Here is a 19,552-nt window from a genome sequence, read left to right as displayed (position 1 = left end):
AAACCACAATTCATTTGAAAAGTAATACTTGGGGAAAAAATAGTCTTTATTAATGGCAAACCCAGAAAAACAAGAAGACAAAAGATTGTCAGAAAAGAGTTTTTTGCATTTTTAGCACTTCAGATTGCTGAAGCAGCTGAAGGACACACTGTTCCTTTACATTACTATTGAGAAGAGGCTGGGAAAAGTAAAACAAGCACATTTCTGTGGTAGCCAGGGAAACACAGAAGGGCAGCAGCACAATCTACCTGCTTCTGCTATTGGAGTTAAAGGGAAAAAATGCAGCAAACCTCTACAGACCCTTTTTGAACAGAGGGCTGCTGCCCCTTGACCTGCCACCCTGGGGAGGAGGGATCATCCTGCAGATGCTCCCCTGCTGCTGCCTGATGTGCTCCCCACTTTAAAACTAAACTGAAATTAAAGTTACAAAGAGAATTCACTTCAGAAGCTTCCCAGAGGTGAACACTAGTGAGGGCTTTGGCAGGATCTGTGTTTGTTTGGAAGCCTGAGGGAAGGAACATAGCTCTGCTGTAATTCTGGCTCTTTCAGGACTTTTCCGGGATATCATAGGCACTTGGACATGTTGAAGGTCTGTGAGAGTAACACACAGTGTTGTGTGCTGCTTTGCCACTGAAAGAGAAGATGTGCCCAGAGATCCCAGTCAGCTGAAGTGACATTCAGTGGTCCTTGCTGGGCTCTGAAGGCAGGGGAAGTTACTTCTTCTCGACTGTGAGGCTAGTGTGGAGCCAGGTGGCTCCTCAGTACAGCTGCACTGCAGGAGCAGGGATGGGCAGCACTGGGGCTGGGGCCAGCCAGGTGCTGCCAAACCTGAAGCAATCCCTATCCCTAAGCTCTCTCAGTCTGATTTCTTTGCTTTCAATGCATTAGCAGCAAGCTCTGTGATCTTGAAGAGACTGAGAAGATACTCCTCTCCAAGAAAGACAAAAGAAATCTCAGATATCTCTATTTGAGCAGCAATACCCAATTTATTCATCCTGAATCCTGCCTCTTCTGCCACCTTACCCAGTCTGTACTGCAAATAACCCACATTCGACTCTCTGCTAGTTACAGTTTCTAAAAATGTTACTTTCTCCTGGTCATATGGCTTCTTCTCACAGAATTCATAATGTGTGAGTGAGTGTTGTTCCATATAAATATAGTGTACATCTGATATGCCTACAGATAATATCACAACACAACTGAACTATGATTAATTGTGGTACTAATCATCCACCTGTTTTCTTTCAACATAACTCTGGCACGTGCGATAAAAAGAGGGCCTGAGACAATGGTCACATCCCTGCAAATATACTCACAGATGAGACAGAAGTTGGCTGTAGTTTTATTTTCAATACATTTAAATCGAGACTTAGTGGTTTCTGTGCACTTTGCAAATACTTTTCCTGAAATTCTTAGCACCTTGTATGAAGCAAAATATATTGAAAAATACAGCAAATGGGAGGAAAAGGAAAGGGTGGTGAGAAAATGATTGCCAACTCAAAATCCAACATAGTTTTTACATAACCCACATCCTCTACAGCCTCTTCTGCATATTTAAGTCTCATCCTAGGTTTTATGGCTCCTTTGCCATGGAAAAGTGAGAGTTCTTAATCAGCTTGGGAAATTTGACAGGCGTCTTGCACCTAACCCAGAGAATTGCCTCAGAGATGGAAAAGCATGAAGCCAAGACATCATATACAAGCTGTTAATTTAAGTTGACATGTTACTGACTGCATTAGAAAACTGTGTATTCTGACATCTGGTCTGTACAGGATATGTTAAATTCTTCACATTATCTCACTTCTTCAAAGCTATTGCAGGTAGTGGGGCAGTTTGTCTGTGGACAAGTAGCTTAATATGTGATACATAAATCCATAAATTTACAGTACATGTGTAGTGTTTTCACATCAGTAACTAGTGTGCAAATATATATATATATATATATATATATATATATATATATGTTGTGTATTAGAGTTTCAAAGATAAGCCCATCTTTTTCTAAGGAATAGACAGGTTTCTCCAAAACATAAATGAAAGTGGTACAACATGTTGCCTGTTGTGTTAATATTTGATTTGCAATCTGTGACAGGTGAGCATTTAGAAATGAGTTATTAGGATTGACTGGAAGACATATGGGAGAACCAAGCTTTCTCACGGCACCGTGTTTCAAAATAGAAAATTGTTTTTTGACTAAACAAATTGAAAAGAAAAAGAATATGTTTCCACAGACAAATAGAAGGAAAAGCTGAGAGGAATCACCTGCTGTTAAAAAACAGTCACCAGAGACCAATTATATTTTAGTTTTGAATTTGCATGGCCATGATCTACAATTTCTGTGGAAAATATTTCTTTTGTTCAGCTCGGCAGAAAGGCTCCTCTCAGAAGGTGTGCAGCAGCTTCTGCTCACACAGCTGTACCACCACAGGTGCTGGATCTGACTGCAGAAACACAGAGCCCCATTCATTCTCAGCAGTGAGCAATATGCACTTCGAAGATTCAAATTTGGACTGTGATTTTGAGATCCACTTATGTGATTTATGAGCACAGTTACCACTGAGTGACCTTGGGGTTGAGCTCCTTACCACTAGAGGACAGTCCCAGCAATCTGGATGCCTCAGGTGCAAATGGGATGCAGGTACTTAAATCCAAAATTGTGGTCCTCAAAACCATGAACCAGCTACATCATAACCTCAAACTGTGCTCATGCCCATCTAAAATGACCCGAGTTTAAATAATCTTGCTCATCTGAGTGCCAGGGAGACATGTAAACCTGAGCAGCACCCAGAAGCTTGGTGGGTTTCCACAGAGACTGTCCCCCTCAGCACCTACTAATTGCATCAGACTGTACAAAAACACAGCAGCAGCCACCCTAGTTTCTTTCAAATCATAGCTTGAGGAGGCTGCTGTTACACAAATTAGCCTTTAGACATGGTACGCAGTAATCCACAGGCTAAGGCACATGGAAGCAAGTTTCCTTAATGTCAGTTGAGCTCCACATTGCTAAGCTGCCATCAGGCTGACTTATCTACAGATAATTCATTTCTGCACAGAAGGTGAGCTTTAGCTTGAAGTCTAGAAAGGGCCCCCCTGCCAAGCTAGTCTGCAGTCTCCAGAGAAGCAAGAATTGTGGGTTTTAATCCTTTTGAAGCAAAGAAGGACCTGACCTGGTTTATTCATGCTTCCTGGCTGTGTATGTGTGATAACCACTGAGCCAAGGCAGAAGGGAGGGGCCACCAGCACATCCCTTCTCTTGTATGTTTGAAAATTTTTCTACTTGCTTTTTTAAAAAATTGGAGCATATCTGGAGGAGACAGTTCACACTGTTTATTCAGGGTGATGGGAAATGTCTCCTGGCTTTACTGAGAACATTGCTGAAGCTCCAGGGGGGAAAAAATCTGATTGTTTTCTTTTTTTTTCTGTTAGCTATGTCTAAACAGCTTTCCACACAAGCTTCACCATGCTGCTTGCAGAAGTGTCTCAAGGGTTCATAACAGCACATGCAAAACCATCTTCTCGAGGTGGCAGAAGTGTGGTTTTCTGCAGGGCAGAAAGTTTCTGAAGGGATCTGTGTGATCACAGGCACTGAGGACTATGGGTGAGACAGGACTCTCTACCTCCATTTTCCTCTCTCTGTAACCTTGTACATCTCTTTACAGCCAATTTCCTGTTGGGAGGAGCCAGGACTTATCCCTGAGTAATGCTAGAGGACCCTGGCAGGGGAAGACAGTTCTGGCCTTCATCTGTCCCTCGGGATACAGCAATTGAGGCAGAAGGCAGTGCCACAATGTGGGCCAACTCTTCTCCACTCCTGCCTGCCTGCTTTCAGGGTCTAAGGTACTTCAGCTCCCCTCTTTAGTGATGGAGTCAGTGAGCCAGTAAGTGTTTACAGAAGCTGGAGTTCAGGTAGCTGTTCCTTCTGGTAGATCAGGCAAGAGGATCACCTCCATGGCAAGTAGAACACTGGGAGATAGGGAGATGAAATGTCTCCCTGAGACAGGTCAGAACACAGCAGGACAAGGTGTTGTTCTGCCATCCTGGATGGCTATCTGGAGCTGCCTGCATCATTCTTCCCAACATGGATCTGGTCCCTGTGCTGCCAATAAAATTCCAGACACTGCTGAGGGATGTCAATGAATGCTCCATTGGCTCAACGTACTCTTCTGCCATGGCATATGATTTTATACCATGGACTTGCCTTGATGAAAATGGTTAAGATGTCAAAAATCTCACTGGAGATGGAACCCCAAGGACTTGACTTTGCTTCTTCTTTAGCTCAAAAATGAGGTTTTTAGCCCCAGGTCAGCACAAGGTTCTCTGAGAGCCAGCCTCCACTCACCTCTATGGTGTCTATTAAAGCAAGGCATTGACAAAGTTGGAGCTGATCACCCTATTTGTCATCCTGCCTTAGGGAAACAGGTGTTCTTAACTTCAACCCAACTGCAGATCACTTCACTTGGACATGACCCATGACTGCTTGTCAAGTGAGCTGTGGTGTTCTGTGGCCAGGTTTAACACAGGTTTGGCCAGGTTCTTGTTCTCTACACATGTAAGGCAGAACACAAACATGGTTTGTCACAGACTTTGGAGCATTCATGAGCTCAGCAGTGGCTCGGGTGTTATCTACTTATGTGTTAAACTGTAGTAACTGGAGACAGACAACACTTAGCTGAAGAATTAATTTGCCCCAGAGAAATTATTCACATATATGATAGCATATTGATTCTGTTCCAGAATAAAAATTTTAGAAGTATATAAAAAGCAGAAAGAGATGCACTATTACATTATTCGTTACTTTTTAAATGAAGGGCTTAAACTAAACTGTGATATAGCCACCCGGACTCACTTTACTTTCAGCAAAATGGACTGAAAAACTGAAAATATGTCTCATCTTCTCAGAGAGAGCTCTTCTTTTCTTGAGAACTAAAAGAGAGAAATATTACATATTTTTCAAAAATAAATGCTTCTATTCAAAGCCTGAAGAGACAGATCAATTCAAATATTTTCAGACAAAACCACAAAACCAAGGAAATTGAGAAATTCAAAATTAAAAGGTTTGAGATCCTTCATTAAGTATTTAATGGAGGTCTGAGATCCTTCGTTAATATTAGCAGAGGACATACTCTATCCCATCTTTAACAATCTTTGGGAAGGATACTGCACTCAAGAGCAGTGTGATTTGTAAACACAGAAAAACTGAAGGTGTTCTTTTCCCTATATTCTGCCTGTTTTAGCTCAAATATTTGGTTTCAAGTCTTTGCATATGCATTCTTTTCCATTTCAGTACATACTTTGTGTTGGTTTCATCTTCTGTACAAAGGCAGCACGTTTCAAAGCTTTGAAACAGCAATACCCAGTTATTGTCATCATCCTTCCCTCAGAACAGGAGCAGTTTGGCTTTGGGGAGAGCTTTTTGTTCTTTGATGTTTCCTCAGTAAAAGCAATTTCAGCAGCCCCGCTGCCCCTTTGTGCCCAGCCCCGTTTTAGTCCCTGGCTGCGGACACGGCCGCTCCTCCCGGGCTCATCTGCCGGGGAGCGGGGCGAGCCCGGCCAGCGCCTCCCTTCCCTAAGTGCATTCCCGGCCACAGCTATTATTTGCTCCGAGATTGCTTTTCTGTGCCCTGAAAGGCTCTGCAAACTCACGTGGGAGTAGCAGCAATTTTAAGACAAGGTGTGCTCCAAGGCAATAAACGAGAACAAAGACCCAGGAGAGCGAAAAGCTGAAGGACTCGATTTATTTCTTTTATCCATTGAATAACTGAATTATTAAATTAAAAGCAATGCTACATCAACTTTACCAAGGTGGGGGAGTAAGTTCTGAACAGCAAGACTGAGGGCTTTATTCTTGCTTTTCTGGAATCCGTCTGTCCGTGAACATCAGTCAATTGTAGTCAGAGGCAAATACAGCCCTACTGTTACAACCAGTAAATGGCAGGACAAAAAACCAGGCATTATACTTGTTCCCAAGTTGAAGTAAAGGTTAGTTCAGCTGAATCTCCCTTCAGCTAGCTAAAACCTGCAGCAAATCAAATTTGAAAAATAAATTTTGACCAACACTGAGAGTAAAACAAATACATATTTCTGCAGGGAAATGCTCATTTATGCTGTGTCCTTTTTTCACGTGGAAATACAGCATATTTGAGACTCCTTTGGCAAATCAAAGGGAAATTAGGAGATTAAAACAGCAGCAGACAGGGTCAGCAAAACCCAACTGCACTGGAAGCATTTCCTCAGTAGTGTTGACAGTGGGGCAGTGGATCTCGGGATCATTGTCATGGTGAGCTCTAGCTACATATGATGCTCTACCTACACACAGTGAGCTCAAACACTACAAAATGTTATTCTCTGAAGAAATTTGCAAACAAGTGTGAAACAGAGGTAGCCTTGGCACCAAAAGAACTACATTTTTTAAAAGAAGGCACACCAGGAGCAATTTGGTGGCTGAAGCAGAGATAGTCCTGAGTACAAAGCACGGCTTGGGACACTTGTAGATGGCCTGCTCCTGGACAGGGGTGACAAGGCTCATTGAGCCAGTTCTGCAAGAGATGACAAAGTACAGTAATGCGGTAATTTATGTAGTTTTTAAGCACAAGGCTGTGAGAACATAATTAGGCAGTCTTCTATCAAATGAAATGAATAAAATCTATAAAACAAAATGATGAGGCACTAAATTTAGAAGAAAATTCGTTTGATTATCACATCAGAGCTGAGATATTTCAGATCATACTGTCAACTTAATTGGCTACAATTTATGTAGATTTGATAAAACTATCTGAGCTGTTACTAATGTGGGAAGTCACACTTCATGTATTCTAGAGCAGTTAGCCTTTTCACTCTGATGTAGCACTGAAAACCTTGTGCTGAACACATTTGAACTGTATAGGGTGGGAATGACTGGAATTGCTTGTTATTTTGTGTTCAGATGATTTGTGTCATTACAGTGTCAGATTGCTCCAGGCATACCTAACACCAGCAGGACAGTTTCCAGGAAGAGAGAAACAGCATTGCTCTCATCTCACTCATACCTCTCTAACAGTGATCAGTATGATCTCGTTCCTGCTCTCCAGTTTCTAATGTCCACAGTTCCCTGGTTACAACTAGTTCTGCATGGATTTATTTGCATATGACTTGGGATAGGTGTCTTTCAAGTCACAGGACCTTCATCTAAATACTTGGACCTGTTCACACAGTAAATAACTGAAGTTTTAGGGATTCCTGGTATTCTGTTCTGAGGTTTCCAAGAGGAGTACATTCCAGTAGTACCTGTTGTTAGATGCTGTAGTTCATGGGCTAACTCTTAACACATCTAGCAGAGATAAGCAAGAAAAAGCCTGCTGACTGTATTCCTTCTTCACACTTCACTGATCCTCAACATCTGGTATCTCACAAGACCTCCTGCCTTTCTGAGCTTCTTCTGAGGGATGTCACCCCAGAAATTGCATCTCACTCAGACAATTGAGTGTAAAGTTTATTTTTTATGAAAATCTGTCATGAACAGCATGAATGAAAATAGAGGAGTTATTTTATAAAAGAGTCTAACAAAAGTTCAGGACTAAATAATCAACAGAATGACCATAGGGAAGCAGTTATTAAATAGCAGTGACCTATGAAAATTTTCAGCTTTCAAACAAAACTCTTGGACCTTTCTTCCAGAAATGGTTCTCGCCTGAGAACAGAGCAGAGATTTGTGGGTCCACACTCCTAGCATTGGATGTATTTTGTTACTTTAAGTACATTAATGTTTCAAAGGGAGAGGCTCAATGTAGACATTTCTCCTGTCTCTGTGTAGAGGCCTGTCCATCTCCACATGTCTGCAAACTCTCTTGTGTATGGTGTAGATAGAGCAGTTAGTAACATGCTCAACTTCTAAAAATTAGGACACACTTCTTCAAGTTATTACTTTGGGCTTGTCTCTTCCAGCAATAATAGTAATAAAAAAAGCTCTGCTTGAATATACAGTTTGGAAATAAAAGACTTCAATTTTTTCATATTTTTTTGTTTTGAAAAAATAAAAGCATCTGTTATTGTAGTTTACTTTGAAGTAAAATGTTTTCTGATTCTTCAGTGTTTGTTTTGAAGTTATTAGTCAGTTTCCAAAACCACAAAGCAGAGTCTTCCTAACTAGTTTATGTAGAAGCATTTGTGGTTTATAAGAATGTGCCCTGTTCTTTACTTGGCAAAATTAACCTCCTAACACACACCTTCAAGCCTTCTTAGGCCTCTAGAAGGCAGGCTCTCTCCAGCCTGTTCTCCCCCTCCTCTTCCACAATTCAGCTAGAGAATGAGAAGGAAATTTCTCCTTGACTTGCAAAGCAGTGATGTGTGCTGGGGCTTACCACAGCATTGTGCTGGGCAAGAGACTAAATTCAGGACAGACAGCTGCAGGCCATGTTAGAGGAAATTGGGCTGCTTTGGCTGGGGTGGAATTCATTTTCTTCACAGTAGCTGGTATGGGGCTAAATTTTGGATTTATGCTGAACACAGGGCTGATAATACAGACATGTTTTTTATTATTGCTGAGCCAAGGCTTTTTCTGCTTTTCCAGCAGCCACGTTGATGAGGGGCTGGGGGTGTGTGGAAGGTTGGGAGGAAACACAGCTGGGACAGGTGACCCCAATTGTCCAAAGGGATATTCCAGACCGTATGGCATCATGATCAGTATATAGTGGGGGAAAGAAGGAGGAGGAGGAGATGTTTGGAGTGCTGGTGTTTGTCTTCCCATGTCACTGATATGTGCAATGGGGCCCTGCTCTCCAGGAGATGGCTGAACTCCTGCCTGCTTTTGCGAAGCTGTGAATTAATTCCTTGTTTTGCTTTGCTTGCTTGCATGACTTTGCTTTACCTATTAATCTGGTTTTATCTCAGCCCACAAGTTTCTCACTTTTACCCTTCCAATTCTCTTGCCCCCAACACTGGTGGGCGAGTGAGTGAGTGCCTATGTGGTACCTAGTGGATGGCTGGGGTTAAACCATGGCAACTAATTTTTTTCTTCTGATCGCAGAAACTCTGGGAAACAAAAACATGCTTTTTTTTTTTTTTTTTTCCTCGAGGAGGTAGCAGGATTACAAAGATTCCTCTGATACTAAATAATGTCCTGGACATTCCATTTTTCTCTTTGAAACGAAATTTCTAGCTCTTCTGTTTTAAAATCTGAAAGCACGTCTTAAGTAGACTCAAAAAACCTGGAAGGCAAACCAAAAGAACTTTAAATATGCTATTAAAAATCCTACAAACCTCCAACTACCTAGTTTCTTAGGAAAATTTTACAAGAAGAAGGGACCTGACAAAATTGGTGGCTGGCCATGAAATCCTTGAGTGCTGCTGGTCTGGGAGTTCTGAATCAAAACCAGCAGAATGGTAGGAAACCATAGATAGAAGAAGACAAGAAGCACTTTGAAATTAACACTGGCCACACAGTGAGTATGTTGGGGGATGTCCAGTCACTGGGCACCACCAAGAAGAGCCTGGCTGTGTCCTCTTTGCACCCTGCCTTTAGGTACTTATGCACACGGAGGAGATCTCCCCATGACCCCTCTGACTTTGGCAGGAGGGTCCTACAGAAATGCATGATGCACATTCTGCACCCCATAGTTCCCACTCCAGGAGATCTTATCTCCTGACCTACCTTGGCATGCAGGATTCCCTTCTCTCACACAAGCTTTGGCTGCTGGGACTCAATTAAATGAACACATATCCCTAAAACTGCAGTGCTATTTCAAGAGCTCACAGCAGGTCAGAGTTCCTCTACTAGCAAAGCACTGTTGTTTTTCTGGAGAAAAAAAGCAATAACCTTGCTTGTAACTGTACTACAGTTTAACTGTACTCCTTGAGCACAGGAATAAGATGCAAACACTAACCTGTGTGTCAGAGCAGGGGCACCAGGAGAGGTAAATGGCTGCTGCTAACTGAGGGGCAGCTTTAGAGCAATATATAGTAGGAAAGTGCAATTAAATCTTTAGTGGGCAAAGTTATAATGTGCATTTTTAGCCTGGGGTGATCGACACATTTTTAAATGTAAATAATTAATAGCAACACCAAGGAACATCTTGTGTGTATGGATATAAGACCTTTATTCCCCAAGGAACTTCTGTTAGGGTTTTCTCCCCTTTCTTTTTCCCCAAGTGATGCCAATCTCAGAGACTGCTCTGCTGACAAGATTTCTCATTTTATGTGGGGCAGAATTCTCTGCATAATGCAAAGGCTAACCTGCCCTAGGAAGCTTTTGCTAGTTCTTCAACCTTCAAAATACAGTTCCCTTGCTTCTGTAACCAGACAACAGAACTACCTTCTACCTACTACTATCAAACCACCCTCCCCAGCTCCGGGTAAAGACAACAATTTGTCTGCAAGTACTGCATCAGATGGTGAGAAACCATCTCATCAACATTGCAATGGGGATCCTGACAATTCCTTTCTCCAAACACAATCTGAATACAATGCTAGGAGTGCTGCCCCTATGTCCATGACAGACTGTTTTGTAACTTCAAGACAGTAAATTTCTCTTCTTGCCTTTTGAGAAGTTCTTCCACTAAGAATGTCTTCTTCAAGAGGAAAGGACTAGACCACTTTAGCTGAAGGTTTAGGTGCTCTGAAACCAAAGTCCAGCATTTAGACTCCATGGCCCTTTACCATAGAAAGATTTGTTACATAGCCCTCCACACTTCAGAACACAAAAGGTGAAGGGATACAGAATGAAGAATGAACAGGAGTTGCAGAAGTAATGGGCTGCCATGATCTGTATTCTCAGGTGAAATGCCAGTTTGTGCTCAGGCCCATTTTCAAGTACAATCACCATACTAGTTATCACATGAGATATCACAACAATTGGCAATAAATCCCAGCCACAGCAGGCTCCATTTGTCACAAACTAAATGCTTCCTACCATTACTTATTCAATAGGGCATATATTTCTAGTGTATGATATTTTGCTACTATTTTGTTTTGCATATGCTTCACTTCTGTGCATGTAGAAATGCCCAGGTGTGAAGGGAGCAGAAAAAAAATCTGTAGATGGAGAAAATGGAAATTAATCATAACTCACATTGTGTATTAAAACTGGCTGCGTGTAACACATCATGTACAGGTATGGAAGAAAAAAATCTTTATGACAGATGATGCTAATTAGCTAATTATAGATGATAGACCAGATCCCCATAAGGGATGACTACAGTAATATCTTAACTGAGGAGCACTTGATGGCCTTCAGTGGATCCAGCTTCATGACATCTCCCTAATTACATTCCTCCCACAAACTGTTCTACTCACTACTATGATCTTAGCAAGTCTATTCATATTTCCTAATTTGGTGAAGAGCAAGACCAAAGATCTTTAACAGAAATTGCTCTAAAGTGCAAATTAAGTAGGGATGGGTTTGCAAATAATGAACTAACCTAATGCTTTGTAGGTTTCTTATTTTTGCTGCTGGGTTTGCTTTCTAAACTGAGCAAGAAAACATGGATCAAAATTAATACAAAATTAATCATGTTAGCTTGCAATTTACTGAAACTAACCATGAAATATGACAATACAGGAGGTAAAGTTGGAAATAACTGCTGTGGTTCTAAAAGCTTTGATATCTGTGGCATGTTCAAAGTGTACTTGTGATTTTTTTTATTGTATCATATTATAGGATCACAAAATATTGGAAATTATCCAGTTTATTTGGAGTTATTCTAACTGTTTCAAGTAGGTATTTCCTACGGAGTACCACAAGAAAGAAAAAAATAATATCAAAGGGAAATCCCTCAATAGTGAATATCTGAGAAGATTATAGTACTGATGTAAGATATAATTAATTTCCAAACTGTGAAAACCAAACCAAACCTCATCTATCAGTACACACTCTGCACAGGCATACTCCATTGACCAGTTAGTTCACCATTCTTTTGAAATCATCACAGCCAAAGGATGATCTCTAACCCCTTCTTGTAGATGGAGCAAAGTATCAGGCATATGTGACTGTGAATTTCTTGCAGACTGAGATAATCTTCTCTGGATTTGCTTGATCAATCATAAAGCAGCTCTCTGACAATATAATATTTTATATAAGGCTGCAGGCCACAACTTAAGCATTGGATCAGATGAATTTCCTCTTATAGGGGACAGTCCTTAGATTTAGTATCACTCAAAGCTGCTGGATATGGCATATGATTAATTTACATCTCAATTTTATGTGGAATTCATGCACATGCTTAGTTCTGCACAACATCCAAACTCACAGGCTCCAGCGAGTACTGTACCTGCAACTCCTGTGGAAACTGAGTTTTCAGATATGATCTGTGACTGCAGTACCCAAAATCTAGAAATCTGTATCAATGTCAGAACTTGATAACCAATACATCAAAAGAAGGACAGAGACAGAAATTACTTCATAATAACCTCACTGCTTTCAAGATGCCCTTTACTTTGCTGAGCTTTCTGTAGAAAACTTTAGAGTGAACATCTGAGCATGCCCTAAATGTTTCTGTCAGATTCTCAGTAAGGTAATTACTAAAAAAACTTTTAAATGTTAAAAACAGCAATCATCTGAGAATAAATATGGGGCTAAATTTACATTGCAATATCTCTTACAGGAAAAAATCTCTTTAAAGCCTCACATTAAAAATTCATATTTCTCTGGGCAGTGCTTTAGTGAAATGACTAAAATGTTGCATTTTACAAATGTTATTCTTTCCTCCCAAGTTTCCTGAAGAGAAAGACTCTGTTGCATCTTTAAAATATCAGGAACATTATGACACAGCAGGGTAAAAGCAAGAAAAGACTCAACACTCTTTCCTTCCAAATGGCGCATTTATGCTGTACATAAAAACTAAGTTAATGATGCAGAGTGCACTGAGGTAGTGCACTCAATTTATACACCATTTCTTTTAAGATTCCTGGTTCTTAGCACTTCTGCATTCCCAGAACCCCTTTGCATTGCTTTCTGTTTTCCTCTGGTCTTCATTTATGTTTCTGTGCAGTAAATTCCAGATGATTTTCTCCTGCTCAACTTAACTCCTCTGCCTCTCTTCAGGATAAAAAGGATTTATCAGTCAGTATGCACAACTAGCAATTGAGGTGAATATTATGTGACACAACTATCTTTTTCTTACTGTAGCCAGGGTGGGTTTTTGTTGGTCGGATTTTTGTTTTGTTTTGTTTTGTTTTGTTTTTGTTTGGTTTTTTTTTTTTTTGCATTAAAACTTCTCTGTACATCTGAGTTTTCATTGTAAGTGCCTGACACACCTTTACTGACTCAGGCTTTTCAAAGGAAATAAAAGGATAATTTCATGGACAGAAATTATCATTAATTTCTATAAGTTTCAGAATGTAGAACAACAAATGTTTATGGGTCTTGTTTGAAATCAGATATAAATTATTCTGAAGTTGGCACTGAAGTGCTGAATATTTTGTTTTAAATAAAATGATCATAGAGTGGTTTGGGCTGGAAGGGGTCTTTAAAGGTCATCTAGTCCAACCCCTCTGCAATAAGCAGGATCATCTTCCACTAGACCAGGAAGACTGCTCAGAGCCTCATCCAGCCTTTCAATGTTTACAGGGATGGGGCATTTATCACCTCTCTGGGCAACCTGGTCCAGTGTTTCATCACCTTCACTGTAAAAAACTTCTTCCTTGTATCTAGTCTGAATCCAACATCCTCAAGTTTAAAACCATTACTCATTATCCTATGACAAGAAGACCTACTAGAAATTCTGTCCCCATCTTTTCTAAAAGCCCTCTTTGAGTACTGAAAAGCTACAGTGAGATCTGTCCAGAGCCTCTTCTTCTCCAGGCAGAACAACCTCACTCAGTCTGTCTTTCCTAGAGATGCTCCTGCCCTCCCTTCACCTTTGTGACTCTCCTCTGGATTTGCTCCAACAGCTCCTTGTCCTTCCTGTGCTGGACTACAGCAAGTCCTGGAGTGACACAAATAGCATTGGGTATGTTTGTGTGATCAAATACATGGAACCATTAGTATGTAAATTTTGAATTACATAAATAATTTAATATCAAATAACTAATATTCCAAAGGAGCTTTTTAAAAATATTGACCTACTTGTCCATCACTGCAATAAATTTATTTGCATTGTAAAACATTCATTTGTGGTTATATTGTAAAAATACAAGTTCAATATTTTGCAAAACTGGAACTTGTGCTTATGAAGCAATATGTTCTTTTTAAGGTGGCTTCAATGTTCCAAACACACCAAATTCTCAGTATGCTGAATAGACTACTTCAGGCTGGTTGATGGATGCCATATATCATTGCATACAGTCTCCAACACGATCTATGTTTGAAGTAACAGCAAATCCCAATTATGACCTCTAATGTTTTTTCTTTGAATTATGAGCTGTGACTCCAGGTCCATTGAAGTAATTGAAAAGCCATGTTTTTACTTAGAGAGGTTTCTGGATCAGCCTGCTCCTCCTAGAGCCATGCAGACAAGCTCTCTCCTACTCACCTGCTTCTTCCAGCTACTGTTCAGCTTTGGGGACATATTTCAGCTCACTCTTTATGTTCTGAATCTCTGACAAGTTGACAGCAGGACCTGGAAGCTTCTTAGCTCCTGGGAGCAGCTTCTTCTCTTTCTCCTCCTCTGTTGAAGCAGGAGCATTCTGCACAAAAGGACACCAGTGACTTTCCTGCTGCAATAGCAATCTCTTGATCATGAGCATAGATCAGTTATTTGAAAAACAGGAAATGATGTTTTTATACTAAGGGAAATCCCAGTGGAAATTAGGGTGTAGGCATGAAGAGATAGGTTACTTTTTGGTTGTTGTCTAAAATGTCTAACAACATTCTAAAAAGAATAGAAGATGCTTAGTGTAGAGGAATGAGGATTAGAATGAGAGGAATGAGGATTAGAATGGGTAAGAATTCACAGTGCCAGGCAATTACTAGAAAAAACTGACTGGAGAATTAAAGGCAACTCCAAATCTTTCATATTTTAGATGACAAAAAAGTAGAACCATTTTTATCATCTAACTCCTTTGAGAGTTTCAATGTTGCCAGACACTTGGAGAGGAAGATCATCATGCACTTCTGCAGCTCTGGAGAAGAGCTATGATAGTAGGTTATGGGCTCCAAAAGCTCCATGCAAGTTCAACATGAGTTGAAATTTAACTTTTCATAACCTCATTTGCAAGACCAGAAGGGGTTTTGCCATTTTATATTTGAATTAGGGTAGTGTTGCATGGCTATTTTGCTGACACTGTAAAAATGCCAGTTAAATAACAGCAATTACATAATAGTGAGCAACTCAGCTAATTTCCCAATGGACCACAGTATTTCAGCCCTTGGTACTTCCTCAGCTGTACTATTGCTTCTAGGTGAGTAGAGCAGGTATTTAGACCATTTCTACCCTAGACTGGGTAATATTTTGAAGGAGTAGATTTCCAGGCATGAGTTTATTGTCGTTCCAGCCTGTTGTGTATTTTATAAAGCTGGCATACAGGAAGAATCAAATACATGTAGAGATTAATTTATATTTTACTACAAATAATTTCATGATGAAATTATTTTTTCATTTTTGATTACTCTGTGAATGTCCTATTGTGATGGGCTTTTTAGAGTTCAATCATGATTTAGATTTATTAGCCACCCTTCTTGAAAAGGTGTCAAATATTATTGGCCAGTAAACATCTCTTTTTTTGTTCTCTATTGACTAATAGACTACATGCTAATCAGGAAGAAGACTGCAATGTCAAATAGCAAACAAACAAGGTATTGTAGAAAACTGTCATTTTCTTCCTATCTGATTTTTAAGGACTTTCCTAAGATCACCATATATAAGAAAACCAAAGTGATAATTACATTTCTTAGCTCGGTACACTTGTATTATCTTTCCTCACATTTTAGCCAATACACAATTAATTAATCCAAGATAATACTAATAATATTTTACTTTTTTTTTGCTAAATGATTTCAAATCCTAGCCAGTAATTCAGCACCAGGAACTGTATGTACTGCCTGATACCTGGTTTAATGATCTAACATCCTGAAACAGTAGCAAAGCACAGCAAGAGAATAAGTAAATTGATACAGAAGCTGTTTGGAAGGATGCACAAAATTGTACCAGTAGTCAAAGATGCCATGAGCTTGTATTGTTTCCTTTGACAGTTTTCCTAGCTAATCTGAATAATCAGGTGAAAAAAGCACTCCCTGAACCCCGTAGTACTTATTAGTACATAGCAGAAACTATGTAAAAAAATACCATTTCAAGCCATGTGCAATACCATTCCTCTTGTAGAACAAGTGGTGCAAGCTTTGCACACATTTTGGAGACTTTGTGCTCCATAAATTGTTGTCAGCTTTCTCTCCCAGCCTCAGGTGTTTGCTATTTATGACCTCACTGCTCCCTGTATCACTCACTCCATGTGCAACACATAGCCAAGGTTAGACTAAAGCCTTCAGTTTTATGGAAGGAAGCCTGAAGAATCACTTAAATATCCAATAAGGGTTAAAAAATACAAGCATGGGAAAGCTCTGACTGAAGAAGTGTTATTTTCTGTAATTCCCACCCTCCATTTCTTTTCATGTTAACATATCTGCTCCACTGACCTTCAAAAATATACATTTCTGACTCCACCACCCCTTTGAGTAAGATCTGTATTCCCCTAATCTCCTCTGTCAAGGCTTTAAAATACAGTGGAAAATGCACTGTTAGCAGTGATTATGCACTGTTAGCAAAAGTTGTCTAAAACCGCTCTTAAAAATCATGAGCTGTATGGCAAAACTTAACAAGATGAGAAAATTTAAATGACAAGTTCACTGGTAGCATTTTTATTCTATTCCTATAACAAGATCTTTTTCTGTAGTGTTTAATCCCATTGGTTTGGTTGAGTATTGCCCATAAAACCTGGGCCAAGAAGTTCCATAATGTCCATCTCCTAGAGAGTATTCATACAGCTGAGAAACAAAGCAACATTCAATTACCCAAACAAATGCAATTATCAGCACCAGTCATTTATTTTATTTCTCAAACACTACTAGAACTCACACATGCTATATTAGTTTCTGCTTAATAACATGCACTCCTTCACCAGTTTAATTACTGCAGAGAGAATATGCTTTGATTCCTTTCCAAGGGAGAAAGCCACAATATGTGTTCAAGGTCATTTTGTATGTTTGTTTTTAAAATCTTCTTAAGACCCAAGTCAGCCTAGGCTTGATTATTTTGGGAAAGTTCTCTGTAAACAGAGCACAGTTTATATCAAAATATGGCAAAATTCAGAAATAAAAATCTGACTGAGACAGGAAAAGAAGCATTGGCTCTTACATAGCCTGTCCTGCCCTTGGCTGTGAGGAGCAGTGGGAGCTCTGGCCCAGCAGGATGAGTTCTCATGTAGGGATTGTGAATCCAAACTAAGTAAACTGGCCAGGAAACCAGGAATACCCATATTTTTTATCTTGCTTGGAGTATCTACCACTACCTTTTCTTCCACTGTGGGTGTTAGGGTCTCATTTATTATTGAAGTTAATGGTAATTAAGATGCTTTAATATGATGCAGAAATATGATATCTGTGTTTAATCATAACCTTTATGACCAATGTTAGTTAAGGTATAAATTGGATTTTATATTCAAAACTCAGTGTTAAACACTTCCTGTCAAATACAAGCATGAAAATACAGAATTCAGTCTAAAATGGAGTATTTTCACCACTGGGCAGGTAAATGGGTTCAGAATTTCTGGTTTAACTTGTAAGCATCTTCACATTCAATTTCTTCTTGTTGATAAACCTTCCAAAAAGCATTGTGTTTGAAAACCTGTTCCAATACTGGAACAAAGCTGTAACAATAAATCACACCACAGGGCGACAGGTAGCAGCAAAGTCTTCCAAAGCCTTGCTATAACTTTTCCTGCTGTATCTCATCAGCTCCCATCTAGACAAATACTGCTGGTGAAATCCTGGCTCTCTCTCCTAACAGCAGATATCATCCCACTGGGGAAGCAGAGCTGCACACCCTTGGAACAGTTTATATTCCTATAGGTGCCTTGGCACCAAAAGCAGAACTATTTATACATGAAGGGTTAGTAAGTGGCCATTTATTTCCATGAATGATCAGTGCATGTTCAGCTGTGGTACCTAAGATTGGTATGTGGAGCTATAAGATCACTTTAAAGGCTTTTTTCCATTTTATGGCAGGGATTCTCCTCAGAAAAAAACAAATCAAAAAAACTTTTTTTGCTTACCCCCTCCACTTCTTCAGGTGTAAATTCTTTTCTTTTATGAGGGTGGCCCGCACCAGGTCGAAATGCTCCCATTGGGATGTTAATATTAGCCTGTGAGAAGGAAATTGTGATGCATGTAATAGTGACTGATAAATAAAGATACAGTTGGTAAATGGCAAAACTCGAAAGGAGTGGGACAAGCATATAGACATTTATCATGGTTTCCAAGCACTTATGCCTTCAATGTATGCATCATCACACCACTCCTGTGGAAAGAGAAGTGCTTCCATCTCCATTTGAAAGAGAGAAAGTGAAAAAACAAACTAGAAAGCTTTTGAAGTTCTGCATTTTAGACTAATGCTGTCTGATTTCATTGGACTTTTAAACAAATGAGTACTGGACACTAAAGTGTCTTTAGGCACCTGGGTCTGCTTCAGTTTGGTCAAGGTCAAGCAGCAAGTGAGTGCCAAAAGCAATGTTTAAGTGTAAATCATACAAATCCTTCAATAACACCCAATGACTGGACCACTCTCTATTGTCCAATGACACCAGTTTTCACCTCACTTAATCACAGGAATCTTAGAAGGGAAGCCTGCCATGGGTCATCTTAAGCCATAAGTATTTAAAATGTGATTTTACCAACAAAATTTACCCATGGTTGGTACGAACTGCAAATACTTGAACTAGCTCCAACACCAGGCACACCACTGGCCCCTGGCTTCTGCAAACTCCCTCCAGAATTATACCCACACAACAGCATCAATCTCATCATTTATCTGGGGCAGAAAGCCAGTAGCCATAACATAATTGGGGCTGATAATGGATATCTTAAAAGTAAAGATTTTGGGGAATAGAATGGCATAAAACACTGCTTAGGAAAGAGCAGCTGAAAAGTATCCATTTCCCAATGTGACCCAGGCAAGATTGTTTTAAAAGTCAAATGGCATGATCAACTAAATGCACAATTTATACTTATTCTTATCTCGTGATCTCAGAAGAGAAGCTTCTCCTAGGAAATGTCATCAAAATACCACGACTCCCACTGGTAAAACCTGGGGTTGAATCGATAATGTTACAGAGAGGAAGCAAAGAACCTTCTAACAGCGAGCTCTGTTCTTGTCCTTTACCATCTGACTGATCTGCACTAAATGAAAATGAATAATCCCATCCTTCTGCTCAAGTTATGGTCTTGCAGATTGTGACCCACTCAGGCAACCACAGGAAAACAGCTCACGGTTTTCAGTAACAACAACTGTTCTGACAGCTGTAATCAAATGATGAGCAAATGAAGAATCCATCTGCCAAGAAATGAATGCTTTTCCTGTATTCTACTTACCTGTTTCTCATTATCTAACTTATGCAAGATGACACTGTAATTTCAGTAGGGCTGCCAAATATC

General features: G+C 39.9%; 1 protein-coding gene across 2 annotated transcripts in view; it reads right to left on the bottom strand.

Annotated features, from left to right (window-relative positions):
• SMPX (small muscle protein X-linked) overlaps nt 1-19,552 on the bottom strand; it is a 41,228-nt gene that overhangs the window by 14,015 nt on the left and 7,661 nt on the right. Inside the window, exons 3-5 of one of the 2 annotated variants that reach the window (XM_053970624.1) lie at nt 18,175-18,264; nt 14,442-14,595; nt 6,512-6,536 (exon numbers count right to left, since the gene is read on the bottom strand). In XM_053970624.1, coding sequence (XP_053826599.1) covers nt 14,455-14,595; nt 18,175-18,264 — 231 coding nt within the window. In that variant the 3' untranslated portion in view covers nt 6,512-6,536; nt 14,442-14,454. Of the gene's footprint in view, nt 1-6,511; nt 6,537-14,441; nt 14,596-18,174; nt 18,265-19,552 lie in introns of those variants that run through there. The other variant, XM_053970625.1, reaches the window with a different exon arrangement.

The sequence above is a fragment of the Vidua macroura genome, chromosome 2 (genome assembly GCF_024509145.1).
Source record: "Vidua macroura isolate BioBank_ID:100142 chromosome 2, ASM2450914v1, whole genome shotgun sequence".
In the NCBI taxonomy this organism is placed as follows: domain Eukaryota; kingdom Metazoa; phylum Chordata; class Aves; order Passeriformes; family Viduidae; genus Vidua; species Vidua macroura.
Note: the sequence above shows the minus strand (reverse complement) of the source record. Positions and strands in the feature narration are given on the sequence as shown.